Here is a 15,532-nt window from a genome sequence, read left to right as displayed (position 1 = left end):
GCTCGCTCGATTCTACGGTACTAACATCGCTTTGCCCCGCACCTACTTGCTTTGTTCTACGTCCCTTCCTACCTGAAGATGATGAGCGGGTCTTCTCCGTTTGGTCGGAATGGCCAAGCGGGGGTACGGGCCTCGAGGCATGGCCTCCTTACCCGGGTGAGGCGCAGGGCAACTTTGTACCCTGGTGTCGAACTTTTAGCCGGGATTTCACCGGCTAGGGCCCGCCATCTTGGCTTATGGCCCTAGTGGACTTTTTTGTATATCCGATGTTAGTCAGTCCGGGGCTGGTCTCCGCACGACGGCGTTGAGTTCGCTGTCGAGCGCGGAGACGGAGTCATGTCCGGTGGATCTCGCGTCGTCGTTATCGTCGTCGCTTGGGTCGGCTGCGTGCCGCGCCGGGGATGGCGATCGCAGGAGCTCACGAGGTAGTTGACGCCCGGTCGGCGGTCGAGGGATGAGTGGAGCGATGCCGTGGAGGTGTTCGTACGGTCCGTTGTCCGCGCGCGCAAACATGCGCCGCGCGAGTGTGCGGACGTACTCCTCCACGGTGGGCGTCTTGAGGTCGCGATGGATGACGTCATTCCTCACGTACCTCGGAGCTTCCACGATTAGGCGCAGGCACTTGTTTTGCTGGACCTGTAGGCGGCGTCTCTGGTACTCCGAACAGAGTGAGTACCAGGCTGGGGCCGCGTACGTCAACCTTGAGCGGACATAGGCTCCGTAGATGCGGAGCTTGGTCTTCAGTGAGAGGCTTGAGGCGAGGACCTGGCGCAGCATCGACGTAGCTGCACATGCCTGGTTGACGGCGTGGTTCACCATGGGAACCATGTGCAGGTTGGCGTCGATGTGACAACCCAAGTAGCGCACCGAAGTCTGCCACTCTATGTCCTGCCCTCGAAGACGGAGTTGACGGTAGGGTTGCCGAGCACCGAACAGGATGGCGGCCGTCTTCCCCACGTTGACGGCCATTCTCCATTTATCCAGCCACTCCGGCAGCAGGTCCAACAAACGTTGGAGTCGGTTGATAGCGACGATCTGGTGGTACGACGACGCAAGATACGCGCTGTCGTCAGCGTAAAGTGATAACAACACGTCTTCCTCCCCCTCGCGCAGATGTTCGGCGAGGGTAGGGATGTCATCCGTGTACACCGCGTATAGACACGGGGACAGGCAGCTGCCCTGCGGTACTCCTGCCCGTATCGGACGCGGCTGGGAGTCCGCGCCTTCCACGGATACTCGGAAGGACCTGCCCTCCAGGAACGATGCTACCAGCCGCACGATCGCGGGTGGTAGGTTGGTCGAGAGGAGCTTCGCCAGGAGGCCGGCATGCCACACGCGGTCGAAGGCCTTCTCGATGTCGAGGAAGACTCCGACGGTGCAGTGTCCTCTGTTCTTCTCACTGGCGATGAAGTTTAGTCCTCTCGCTAGCTGGAGCGTCGTGGAGTGGTTACTGCGAAAGCCGAACTGTTCGGCCCGCGGGCGTAAGTGCGGGGCGAGCCTCCGCAGTAATAGACGCTCAAACAGCTTAGCGATGTGCGGCAGGAGGGTGATTGGTCGATAGCTTCCTGGAAGTCGCCGGTCCTTTCCTGGTTTGGGGATGGTGATCACCTTCCCCAGCTTCCATGAGTCCGGGAAGTGGGCGGTACGGAGTATACCGTTGAAGAGTCTTGTCAGCGCGACAAGGCCTCTCCTAGGCAGCTGCTGTATTGCGGCGATCGGGATCCCGTCGTAGCCTGGCGCCTTCCGTTTGGGGAGTCGGAAGACGGCCTTCCTCATCTCTAACGGTGAGATAAAATCATCTCCCCGGAGCGGAGGAGTCTGGGCCGACAAGAAGCCCTCTATTTGGTGTTGGATTGCCGCGTGGTGTCTATAGACAGTGTTGTCGTTGGCCGGTGGGTTGGGGGTAAATTGGCCCTCCATATACTCCGCCATGATCTCTGCGCGGTCTTTGGCGGAGTATCTTCGCCTACCCTGACTGTCTAGTAGAGGGTAGACGGGTGAGTCAGATCCGGTTAGTGTCTTGCACAGGTGGTACAACGTGGTTTCAGACTCGGCTGCCGCATCGATGGTCTTCTCCCAGTCGTCATCTTCGCGGGCGCCGAGTGCTTGTGACACTTCCTGTGCAAGGCGGTTGAGGTCACGCTTAACTCTCGGACAGCGAGTGCGCGCCCAAAGCTTGCGAAGGGCGCGCTTCCTCTCGAGCTTATCCCGGAGCGAGCTCGGTAGCAGGTCCCGTCTTCGAGCGTGAGGCCTTATAGTGGTAGCCTCGCTCTTGGCCTTTTGTATGGCTGATATGATAGCAAATGCGGCCCGGTCGACCTCAGCTGGGGTTGAGATGGGTCCCGCGAGCTCCAGCTCCGACAGCGCGATTGCGTACTTCTCCCAGTTCGTTTTTGTACTGGGAGGCCGCGGGATAGTGAAGTCGCGCTGGAGGTTTAGCGTGACCAGTATGGGCAGATGTTCAGTGTTGAGGTCGTACAGAGGCTCAACACTGATAGGATGGTCAAGTCGGTGATGCAGTACGATGTCCAACACATCTGGCTGGTAGAGGTGGCTTGTCGGTATATTGGTCGGCGCGCCCGGCCCCAATACACCGTAATTGTGGCACTCGCTGTCCTCGAGTAGCATCCTTCCGGCCGCGGAGTTGACACGCGAGCCCCAGGCTTGGTGCTTCGCGTTTAAGTCCCCCACGACTAGTGTAGGAACCTGCGACTCGAGGAGGGTGTGGACATCCGTACTGCAGAAAGTCTCGTTCGGTGGTCGGTAGGCGGCATAGATCTTGAGCTCCTTTTCGCCAGCTTGAACACGCACTCCCTGTGTGCGCAGAGATCTGTAAGGTGCGTGTTCTAGTTCTTCGTGTACTAGGTCCCTCCGCACCAGAGCTGCAGTTCCTCTGTATGCGAAACCCCGGGGAGAGATCTCGTCGCGCCGGTACACGAAGAAATTCGGTATTCGGAGCTCCACATTATCCGCGAGTTTCGTTTCGCCCAGGAGGATAACGTGTACATCCTGCGACTGGGCGAGTGTTGTAAGCTCGCGAATGTGCCCTCTGATGCCGCCTGGGTTCCAATATAAAATCCTTAATAGGAATGGAGTCGAGCGAGTACAGCCATTCCTGCTGTTATTGCCGGAATGACGCCTTGCCCCTGCAGATAGGCTGTTAGCCCGGTCATGAGCGCCTCCACTACAACCCGGACTATGGCCAGGAAGTCCGGGTTGGTCTGCACTTCCCCCTGGTTTCGTTGCGCAGCAGAGGGGGTATCAAACGGAGCTTGAGCGGGCTGACGTGCCGAGTGCTTGGCAGTGGTTGGTTGAGTAGCTAACTGTGTGGGTCCTGGAGCAGTGCATTGAGCATGTATTTGCTCCAAAATTTCCACAGGTCTCTCGTCCCGGGCATAGGCTGGAGTTGATGCTTTAGCAGGCTCTCGCGTTGTGACCTGGGTAGGCATTTGGGGAGCTTCTTGCGTAGGCTGGCGGACAGCAGCTGCGTCTTGCCTTGTTTGCCTCGGTTGAGGTGTTGAAGCTGCCGCTGGTGAGGCGCGACGCGGGCGAGGTGCACGATTTCTTCGCCTCTTTTTACCGCGCAGGGGTTTACCACGTTCAGTTGGTGGGTTTGCAGTTGCCGCTAGGGTGGGCGCGGCGTTGGCAGCTGACGCCGCGACGTAGACTGGTGGTGCAGTGGTAGTTGGCGGTGCGACAGCAGGTGCGGCGGTAGGTGCTGGGGCTGTTGTGGTCCTCTGCTGTTGTTGGTGGCGCTTAATGGGAGCGCGCGGTGGGGCGGGAGGAACGATGATGCCTCTTCTCCTTGCCTCCCTCTTAAAGAACGCGCACCGGCGGTCATTCGCAGCGTGATTTTGGCTACAGTTTGCACAAGTGGGCGCTTCCTCCCGGGACCTGTGGCAGTCCCGGACGGGGTGTTCACCCGCACATCGAACGCAACGGAAGGGTCTGTGGCAGTTTGCTGAATTGTGGCCAAAGACTTGGCAACGGTGGCATTGTGGTGGCTTGCTCCCACCTCGCCAGGCTTCCACCGTCACTTGAGGCATATATAGGAGCTCCGTGATGGCGTAAAGATCTCGGAGCTCATCCTGCGTCATATGTGCTAGCCGCACGTAATACGTGCAGCCGTGTTTGCCACGCGGAGGTGGGATGGCTCGCGCGGCTTCGGCTGGAAAGCCTAATGCGCGAAGTGCCGCGACAACCTCGTCGGTGGGTGTTTCCAGTGGAAGTCCTCGAATAGCCACCTTTGATGGTATTTCTGTGGCCGGGCTGTAGCAGTACCAAGAAATGCTACTGTCTTGGTTAGTTATCAGGGTTAGGTAGCGCTGTACTGTTCGGAACTCTTCGGCGGATTTCGGTAAAAACCGCACACCACGTCCTAGCGGTTTTGCATTAGGTGCATGTCCTAGCATCTCGCCCAGGGCCTTGAAGTGCTTTGTCCAGTTTGGAAGGCATTCAACAACCAAGGGCGGGTAGGCGGACCGCGGCGTTGGTTGCGTTGGCTCGGTGGCGGCGGCTGGCTCAGCGGGCAGTGGCGAATGGTGCGGTGCGGCCGGTGGCGGCGAGTGGCGCGGTGCGGCTGGGGCCGCGGCGGCCGCAGCATATGACGTACTGGGCTGAGGAGATGTCGGCTCGGACACTTCCATATGGGTGTGGCTAGTCGGTGTTGCGAGAGCCATGTAGCTAGTCGAATCTTTCGGCCAGCTAGCAGACTCTAGATGGGCCATCGACTGAGCAGAGTGCGAACGGGACATCTGCGCTATCGTTTCCTCAGAATGCGCGCGGGCCGGTTCTGGGTATGAAGTACGATGCGTGGAGGTATAGGCATCCGCCCCGTGTCCCGCGTGAAGGCTCGCCTCCAGCGGTGGGCCACTTGCAGGGTGAGGCGGTGAGGGGCATCTCACTGGGTTTGGTGACCCATTAGATGCGTCATCTTCGGGTGGTGGCGGGAGCGGTAGGCAGGCGAAAGCATGGCTCAGTTTAACTCGTTTGTCCTCCTGTTCGTCGGATGCACTGGAGGACGAGGTATCTGGCCTGGGACGCTTAACCAACTCAGCGCCAGATGTAGGTATTACGACATCGCGTTCTTCATTAGAACGTTCTGGCGATGACGATGACGAAGAAGCAATGCGTTCAGTTATTCTTTTGGGTGCTGCAGCGTACGTTTTTAGCTGCTGTGAAGATGATGGTAGCAAGGACAATGGGTGTGTATCATCTTGGGCGGAGGTCGCAGGCTTGGAGCGCTTGGCAGCTTCTGCGCCTAATGTAGGCTCAGCTACATTGGCTGCGAAGGCAACTACGATTTCCGTGCTGACCTCTTTAGGTTCTTCAGCTTGTACTGTGCTACAGAGAGGAGAATCTGTAGGTAGCAGTGTGACGGCCTGCTGGTCAGCGATGTTGCGTTGACTGATCGCCCGTGGGATACCAGTGCGGGCTATCCTCCTCTTGCTCCGTCGGTCTTGCGGTGGGGAATTCCCACGCTCAGACATGCTGTAGCACACAGGAGGTTTGATCGTCGGTCAGGTGTATTGTAATGGGCGTGTAGTAAAAAAAAAAAAAAAAAAAAAAAAAAAAAAAAAAAAAAAAAAAAAAAAAAGTGCTACCCTGGGTGTAGGTGCGGTATGCTACTCTCTCGGCGCGTGCAACCCTAGCCAGGTGAGACCCAGGTGGGAGGCCTAGCACGAGGCGCCCGCGAGCGAGAGTAACAAAAGAAAGAAACCGCACCCACAGGTAATGGTAGGGCAAAGGCAACTTTTAATATGATTCTGCAAAGTTTTTATAATTAAAAACGTGCAGAAATTCCGCGCGTCACGTTGCTGGCAGGTAGGTTTGCTCACACGCAAAGCGCCCGGGCGCTTCCTCAAGCCGCGGCGGTCGCGCCGAGCGAGTACAACAAACAACGGGCGAGGCGCGGGGAGCGGGGGGAACGTAAACCGGCACAGAGACGCGATATCGACTCGACACGTCCGCTCGGGTGTGCGGCCGCGGAGGAGTACGTTGGGTGAACACGTAGACTTCTCGACCAGCTAACAGGTTTACACGGATTGAATTATAAAAAATTAATGTAAAATTTCAACTCCTCAAAATAAATATAATGAATGGAGAGATTTGTTAATTTAGAACGTCCTGTTAGTGTGGAAAATCAGTTGATACGTGTATTTGCCTTATTTAGGCCATCGGTTTGAGACCAACCGGCATTCCTCAAGCACGGGGGAAATACCTACGCTGAAACTTCAGCCTTAATCCATGTTATGTGGGGCACAGCAATTGGACTCTCCTATTTTCGCTGCGAAGCGTTTTCAATTGCCTAGGTACGGAAACCTAGGTTCTTTTCAGTGAGCTCTGGGCTCGCCCCAAAACCATGGTATTTTTGTATATTTATATATTTGTTTGATTGATTGTCAATAAATTGGCCAATTTATTAGTTCGGAGAGTCCAGCTGTATAAAGACATGACGTGTTTGCTTTGTGCCGGAATCTCGCTGCTGGTACGTCACCAATCAACCATGTACCATAATATAATATCAAGCAAAGGAATTACAAAGTACAGCAAAACTAGTATTTTTATCTATTCAAAACTCGGTGATTCACAAATTCAGCTGGCGTCGGTTTTAACAGATAATGTTACCTAAAATGCTGTTTGGGAAAGATCGGTACACAATAAAAAAAAAGGTACCTACCTGCCTCGCCATCTGCCCTCTGGAGGCAGCGTGTACTCCATTGTCTCGTTCGGGGTAAGTAGATGAAATTTAGCTATGACTCGAAAGTAAAAAGGTCCCTTTGTCTTTAGCCTGAGATTCGAACCCAGCCAACTCTATTATCTTTAGTAGTGTAGAGCATTCTTGGTAAATTAGGTACTAATCGTTTTGTGAAAATAGAAGTATAAGGAAAAACCATCGTGAGAATTTCACATCCCTAGAGTTCTCTCAAATGTTCTAGTTCATTCATAACCATATAAAAGATTGATCATGATGATGATAATGATGCTTCGTCCTAACTTTTGTGATCAACTTCCACTAAATGACGTTATTTTATTTACTCAATTTCAATACTAATTTCAATGTAAGATGGAAGAAATTTGTATTTCTTAGTTCCATAGTAAGTACTTTTATTTAGGTAAGTATTAGAGAGAGAAAGTCAATATTGAAGGTTATCAAATTAAATATGCACACATGTGACTTAAGTTTGAGCTATATCAAAAAATCAAATGAACCATAACTAATAAATCTTTAACTTGAATCTCCTTTCAATATTCACTACTTCATATAGGTATAATTAAATATAGCAATAAAAGAGGAAAATAATATTCATATAATTTATTACTGGTGAATAGATTTTCTACTACTCACTCAGTTTAAAAACAAATATAGAAGAGAAACTGAATTTATTATTTAGACTGGAAATTAAGTAACTTTATTACATTAATTAATTCCCGGCCGAATATTTGCTTCCTAAGCCATACTAATTATTGAAAGGGAAAAGCAAATATTCAAACAAAAAAACCCTTTCGGCTTTATATAATATTATGTACACCATTTTATCTAAAATACACACATGCCCACATAATCAATAGAGATATTATCTATAATTCTTACTTCTATAATAAAGTAAATTTTAAGGACACACATTATGCGTAAATTATAATATATTCATTATTTATTCTAGATATATTTGAATCCTAGTTCCACAAAGAGAAATGTCCCATTTCTATAATTTTGGATGCAAATCTAATAGTTATACACAATATTGTAACACCTCCTAATATCCAAATAATAATATCATCTCTAATTTAGTTTGTAAAATAATTCTTTACTCAAGATTTTTGGAACTGATTTTCAAATAATCTAGTTTAAAATTAAATGTAAATTAGTACATCACCATATATCAGCTTCTGCTGGCCCGGATACACACTATTTTATTCTATTTATAATTTTTCTATTATTAACTATACAATTGCAATATATTTCTACACTTTAATATTCACTGTTAGGCTCTACTGCACGTTGAGCCAGACCTCAATCGAATGTTCTCTCCCGGTCCCCCAGTGTAGCCTTAAACCCACCACACGGATGTGTTTGTTCACGCCCATGATCTGAAATGAAAAAAAAACCAGCGAAATTTCGGTTTCTGATTGGTTCACTCTTGCGCACAGAATTACCCTGGCTGATGGCTAATTGGCTGAAAATAAAATGTATTTCAAACATCCCTTAATGGGCCGTACCTTTTGCTTTCTCACGCTCTTGCCTTGTCTAGACCACTCTCATAACACGTGATTACAATTTTGTACACTTGTAGAGATTTCTAAGTTAAAATTTACGACTTTTATCTAATTTATGACCGACCCTAACGCAATTTAGCTTTAGAGCAATTTATTTTGCCCTTTTATTTTTTTATACTTCCTTTCCTACAATTACTCAGAAACTTAACTAATTTATTTCTTTTCGTGCGAGATTTTTGTTTTTAAGAGCAAGGCTTCAAATTTCCGACAGTCATAAAACCGTATGACGGATGGCAAGGCCATCTCACATTGACGTAGGATAGTAGGTAGATGGCAGCTCACGAACAATATATACCATCGCTCGAGTGGCCTGGTTTGCACACAATATTATACACATCTATGTTTCCTATTACGAAATGTAAAAAAAAGTTTTATAATATCAACAACTTCAGTTTATTATAAACCTTAACACTTGAACATGAAATTTAATGACGGTCGCAAAGTTTTTATTCGACAGTAAAAAAAAAAGATTTGAAAAAAACTTTTTATTCTTAAATACTCATAAGAACAAAAATATTTATTCTAAAATAAAACTTAACGCCTAAGCAATAAGTCTAAAAAATTGATTATTTTAAAATAAGAATATTAAAAATATATATTTTCGGACTTCATTTGAAGCACTTATAATTTCATATCTTGCACAGGTTCTCATATCACTGGGTAGTACTCAATAGCAAAAGTCTTGTCTCTAAGCTAAGTTTGCAATAATGAAAACTCGCAAATAAAAAACGAACTCTACGAAGTCAAAAATAAAAGTTTACTTTAGTTAATACAATTGTTGATTTCGGTTTGGGAACAATGATTGTGCAACTTGCACTTGATTGAGTTTCTTTAAAATAAAATACTGTAAAATAGTGTAACTAACACATCTATGGACTGTAATATGTCTGAAATAAAGACTTAATTATAATTACGATTCGTATATTTTTGCTCTCACGCCCGTGTACAAATTAAATACATATAAAAGCCGAAAAGAAATATAAACTTACATACACCTTCAATAAATATATATTTGTACCGGGCGGAGGATTACACCCCGGCAGGGGACACCAAAGGGCCGGGGGTCAAGGCGACAGGTTGAGAAATTGTATTATTAATATGTGCAGGGAGCTTGCGTAGCAGTGTTGTTTTGCTTCACCAACCACGACGTGATCACCGCTACAAAGATACATCTCGCGAGATACATGGACCAAAATGACGGCATTCCAATGACTGGTAAATGTTTGTTTTACTTCCACTTCCTTCTCTTTTAACTTTTTCCAAAGCCGATTATAGGATTGACACCGGCTGTGCTAAATGTTTAGATCTCCCTTTATGCCCTACTAACCTCTGAGCATAAGAACAAAATGGTTGTTCTTATGTTCGACACAATCGTTCTTTAGGAAATTTGACATTTTCTGAGTATTTTAAAAATATGCAATACTTTTTTATGGTAGGTACTTAATAAAAACTAGTGGTGTACTTATACATAAAAGCATTCATTTAATGGAGTAGGATTTATAAGTTAGTTATTAGAATAGGCCAATACTATTTTGTACTATGTTCATTTTTGAACATTACAATGACGTAATCATTGTGCTCAGTGACCAACTGATTTTTCCAAATTAATATCACAATGATTTCAAATTGGCAGATATCCAAATAGGATCAGAAAAATAGGTATGAACTTTTTTGATTCTTCACTGATTAAATATCTAGCATCAATTTATGGATGTTTTATAGTGTTTACTTTTGCACTGCTTAGCATTAAGGATTGAAAGGATCTAAAGGTATATAAATTTATATTATAAATTGATGTTTGTTTAACACGATTATCGAATGTTAATCCTTCAATTTAGAAAACTAAAGTGTTTCTTAAAACTTCAGTTGGTAAAATAGTAGAGTAATAACTAACTGCCAATTTCCTGTTAGCCTATTTACGTATTCGATAATCAAAACTGAGATAACATTTGTGCATGATATGTAAAAATGATGTGGAATTAATGTTGAAAAGCATTTTATTATCTGTTATTATAGCGGCAATATAAACACACATTCTGTGCAAATTCCAACTCTCTACCTATTATGATTCCGAGATTCAGCCTGCTGACATACATAAAGTCAAGAGTGAATAGGCAACTTCTAGGCAAGCGCGCTCCATCTTAGGCTGCATCATCACTTGCTAGCAGGTCTGATTGCAGCCAAGCGCTAGTCTATATAAGTAAAAAAAAAAATACGAACGGACGGACAGCAAAGGCTTAGTAATATAGTCCCGTTGGCATCCTTCGGGTACGGAATCCTAAAAAATCTCTATCAATAATAAATAACTACTTATTCGCGAATTGATCTTACTCATTGATACTGAATGTGTATCTTTGATCTAAATGATAAAAAGATTCCTTATTCAGTTATCTATCGAGAGCTTTTACGTAATGAAATTCCTCAGTAATGTGATTAGAGGACATAATATATTCAGCGAATTGTGGCTACACCCCAAACTTTGCTATTTTTGCTACATTTCCATAATACTGATAATTTAACTTAGTGGCATCTGAATTACTCCGCATAATCTACATATTTATTCTATCAATGATCTCTATTTTATTAGAATGAGAGTAGTTATAGCCGCAAATCATGACTTTTAAGACCGAAGGCGCCACCTGATCCAAAAGCCACCTAAAATGATTAATCCTGCTAAGAACGGCATGGCATTTGATTTAAATCAAATTAAAATTGCAAGTGTTTCTTTATAAACGATTCTTAAACTCATAGTGACAGAGAAAAGAAAATTAGCATCCACATAAAAAATGTGCTTACTAGATTCGAAAACGAACAGAAAATAATGATTTATTGAGCGTTAGCAAGAGTAAGATATAATATAAGCGCAAGCGAGTCGAGTGCGAAAATGTGACTTTAATTTTTACAATTTTTTTTTGATCTGTTAGAGATATTGATATGTACACTAAACTTTTTTACTCTTAAATTTTCTGTCGACCTCTAACTCTTAAATAGCATGATGTTTCAGCATGATTTGGGATTCCTCTTAAAATGTTTTTCAAGATTTAAAGGCTCCCTTATATCAGACGCTAAGGGTTAATCCACACTGGTCAATTAGACTTACAATGAGCTTTATTTTCATTTATTACGTTTAGTAATGACTGTGTGTGAAGAAAATTAAATTGACGACTGGACGCATCGAAATGTGACAACGCATCACACGGTGTCACGTGGTGTCACGTTTCACGGCGAATATGAATGGTTAGATTAGGTAGGTAGTGGAGTAGAACATGCAAAAAGATAAAGTTGAAAACCAAAACCCGACTGAAATATTACAGTAAAACTGTTTTTCTGTCGCTTGGTATATTTTAATGTTGTAGTACATTTACATTTATGGACTCAAAATTTTTTTCTCTTTCATTTGACATCCCACTTGATACAATAGCAAAAAAAAATTTTGGGGACCCCCACTTTTTTCATGTAACGTCCGTTAGGTCAATTTTTTTCGTATAAAGTGTAGCCTAATATGTCATCCGGACCTTTACAACGAATTGATTGACATCTCATTCATCAAAATAGGCCCAGTAGTTTAGGCGCTATAGTGGAACACACAGAATCTGGATACAAACATACATACCCACATACATACATACATATATAGACTGCTAAAATCATAACCCTTCCTTTTGGCTTTGCCGCAGTCGGGTAAAAATATTGAGTTATTTCGTTGAAATCGTAAACGATATTCATGTTACATATTATGTATGTTTTATGAGTAAACTTTGACACATTTCGAGTTAATTTCACACATTGATGTTAGAATTATGATACGATTTTATGCATTGGGCAATAAAGTGTTCTGACTGGGATAGGAGTTGTGTTGCAACCACACTATATAAATAAAATTTTATAAAACATAGTTTAATAACATTTGATGTTATTTAACAATGAAGACGTGTTACATGTTAAATAATATGGATGCACCTTTACTGGTTTACCCTTCTTGTATGTGTAAAGTTTCTCTTCTTACAGGTGTAACGGGAGGAGACAGCATGATGAATACTCGAGAAAATATATTATAGTGTTAAAATAAAAATAATTTAAAAATCTTAGTGTTTAGTAACTTAAGATTAAGATAATAATCGGTTAAACAGTGTATTCCGTGTACAGTATTAAACTTAAATTCAAATTCAAATTTCATCAATTAAAACCGCAACAATAGCTGTTAACTTTTGTTTAAATAAAAAAAATTAAAGCAGTTTATGAAATATTAAAGTCAATCAGCGACAATAGTCCAAAATAATTTTTGAAATTATAAAATAAGTAATAAGGTTACGTATCGTGTATAATTATTATATTGTACCTAATCTTTTGGTACCTATTTCATTTACGAAAAGTACTTTTTTGCTTAAGTTAAGTAAGTAAAACACAGTATCAATTATTGTATGAATTAAAAACTGATAACTTTGTTAATTTTAATATCAGTATTTTGTTATTTAATTTACGGTTTATTTATCAAGGTTTTAGAATTTATTGGCACGATGCCTTTGGACTGGTATAAGTTTTTAATGTCACAATGATAAAGAATTATTATATCATTATTGCTACTGAGTTCGTAAGTCGGTATATGGTCAGATTTGATATATTGCGCTCTTTTTTTGACAATTGAAGATTACCTTTTCGTTATCTAAAATGCATACTATCTAAACACACACATCCATTTTGTGAAGACAGTTTTTACTCGAATAAAGTTCATTGAAGCACATTAATGTTTTTTTGTTTTTCTTTTAAATCCAGAGTAGGTATACCCCAAAATAGGGCCCAATAGCAATACAGCAATGAGCCGGAATGCGCCAGGGTGGTGGCAAAGTGAATTAGAGTGAAGGAACTCTCGGTTTGATTCTGAATATGTAAAATATTAAGCTATGGGTGACGTGAAATCAAAGAAAAATAGGCGATTTACAGGCTACCTAGCGTCAAATGTTCCTGCCAGTAGCATCGAAGGCTTGACGGACGTTTTGTGGCTTCCACGACATTTCATCAAAGTAGGTATTTACCTAAATTCAAATTCGTGGATGTAAAGTCAAGTATTTTTCTTTTATACTAGCGAACTGCGTTCGCGTGGATTTGGGTTATTCTAAATCCCGTGGGAACTCTTTGATTTTCCGGGATAAAGAGTAGCCCATGTGCTAATCCAAGATATTATCTATCTCCATTCTTAATTTTAGGGCAAATCCGTATTGTAGTTTTTGCGTGAAGGAGTAACAAACATACGCACTTTTTTCGCCTTTATAATATAAGTGTGATGAGAAGTAATTAAATTTGCGTGGGGTATTGGCTGTAATTAAGTATGAAGTTATCATTACCAATTCCATGTTGCATATTTTATCATTATCTGATAACGTGATAATTACAAAGATTTAAATAATTGATTTTAAAGTAATCAATTTACGTGATCCATGATTGATGAGCAGATCGATTGAGAAATTGCACGTGTACAGAATATACTCGTATAACTTTGAAATGAAAAACCCGGGACATATCTTTCCAATTATTTCTAGGGCACCTAATAGGTTAATAGTTAGTTTTAAATACCTATGTATATTATACCAAGTACTTTTTAAAATAAGTTAAAATTGCATAATATATAGGTTTGTTTGAAAACCTATTCAAAAATCGGCCAAGTGCGAGTCAGACTCGCGCACCACGTATTTCCCCGACATTTTGCACGATAAATCAAAAACATGCATAAAAGTAAATGAAAATCTGTTTTAGAATGTACAGATAAAGCACTGGTACCCCACTTAGTATAGTTATATTACTTTGAAATTTGAAAATGCTAATTATTTGTTCATAAACACATTTTTTTTGTGATGTAACCACAAATTCACGGTTTTCGGATTTTTCCCTTTACGTGTGCTATAAGACCTACCTTTCTACTTTTCATGATTCTAAGTCAATGGGAAGTACCCCATAAGTTTTCTTGACAGACACGACAGATGGAAAGACAGACAGACAACAAAGTGATCCTATAAGGGTTTCGTTTTTCCTTTTGAGGTACGGAACCCTAAAAACGAATTAAGAGAAACTTGCTGATCAAGATTTTGAGCGTTTTAATTCGAAATTCTTCAAAACTTATAATTAACTTACAAATACTTAAAAAAACTTATTAGTTTGTTTACGCCACAGCAATATAGTCCGACATCACGGCATGCCACAGGGCTGCATGGTACAATGTAGCAAGAAATCGGAAGACTGTAATAACGTAATACTATTACTACACAGCACCACGATGTTTTTTCGGCATAAAATAGAGAGCTGCTTGCTGTTTAATGAATCAAAGTTAAAATTTCCATTCGTAGCATGCCGTACTGTCGAATGTTTGTGCTCCAGTGTATAACAGCCTTAACTACTAGTAACAAATATTTATACCGACATATAGTTTATAGATAACTGTACTTTACACTTTTCGATCCTGATAAACATGACATTGGATCCCAAAATATACCGAATCTAAATACATAGGTATATACATTTGTTTTTTTTTCAAACTTAAGCTATGACATGTCAAAATTAATTATCAAGCGATTATTTTATTGGTAGGTATCTATTATATCAACAAAATCCCTGATAAGAGATAATCAAAATTTGGCAAATAATGTAGTAAAAATGTTATAAGTAATTCTTCTTTTTACACCATTACTAATATACCTAACTAGCTGATACCCGCGACTTCGTTCGCGTGGATGTAGGTTTTAGAAATTCCCGTGGGATTTCTTCAATTTTCCGGGGATAAAAAGTAGCCTATGTGCTAATCCAGGGTATAATCTATCTCCATTCTAAATTTCAGCCCAATCCGTCCAGTAGTTTTTGCGTGAAGGAGTAACAAACATACACACACACACACACACACACACACACACACACACACACACACACACACACACACACACACACACACACAAACTTTCTCCTTTATAATATTAGTGTGATGTGATACGAATACCTACTAACAAAAAGATCGTAAACTCACTGAGATTTGGTTTTTTTTTAATAAAATTTTCTCTTCTTCTTCGCCATAAAGCTCTTGGTAGAGCGGTCGTGGTCATTACGTAAATCTTCGTCATCAGGTATAGGTAAAAAAAAAACAACTATAAACAATTTATGGAAAGCTTTTTCATCAATTATTGTCAGATTTGGCTTATAATACCCCTCTTTTTGGGTCGGGGGTTAATAAATACAATAGCTTCTGATTTAATTTGATACCTATAATTTAAGT

General features: G+C 42.6%; 1 protein-coding gene across 1 annotated transcript in view; it reads left to right on the top strand.

The window, feature by feature from the left end:
- LOC123880567 (calcitonin gene-related peptide type 1 receptor-like) overlaps positions 1-12,583 on the top strand; it is a 62,027-nt gene extending 49,444 nt beyond the window's left edge. Inside the window, exons 12-13 of the mRNA XM_045928756.1 lie at positions 9,384-9,492; positions 12,286-12,583. Of these exons, the coding sequence (XP_045784712.1) occupies positions 9,384-9,492; positions 12,286-12,335 (159 nt within the window). The 3' untranslated portion in view covers positions 12,336-12,583. The remainder of the gene's footprint in view (positions 1-9,383; positions 9,493-12,285) is intronic.
- Positions 12,584-15,532: the final 2,949 nt, after the last annotated feature.

Source organism: Maniola jurtina, chromosome Z, assembly GCF_905333055.1.
Source record: "Maniola jurtina chromosome Z, ilManJurt1.1, whole genome shotgun sequence".
Taxonomy (NCBI): domain Eukaryota; kingdom Metazoa; phylum Arthropoda; class Insecta; order Lepidoptera; family Nymphalidae; genus Maniola; species Maniola jurtina.
The sequence above is the reverse complement of the archived record's forward strand: the minus strand, read 5'-3'. Positions and strand labels throughout refer to the sequence as shown.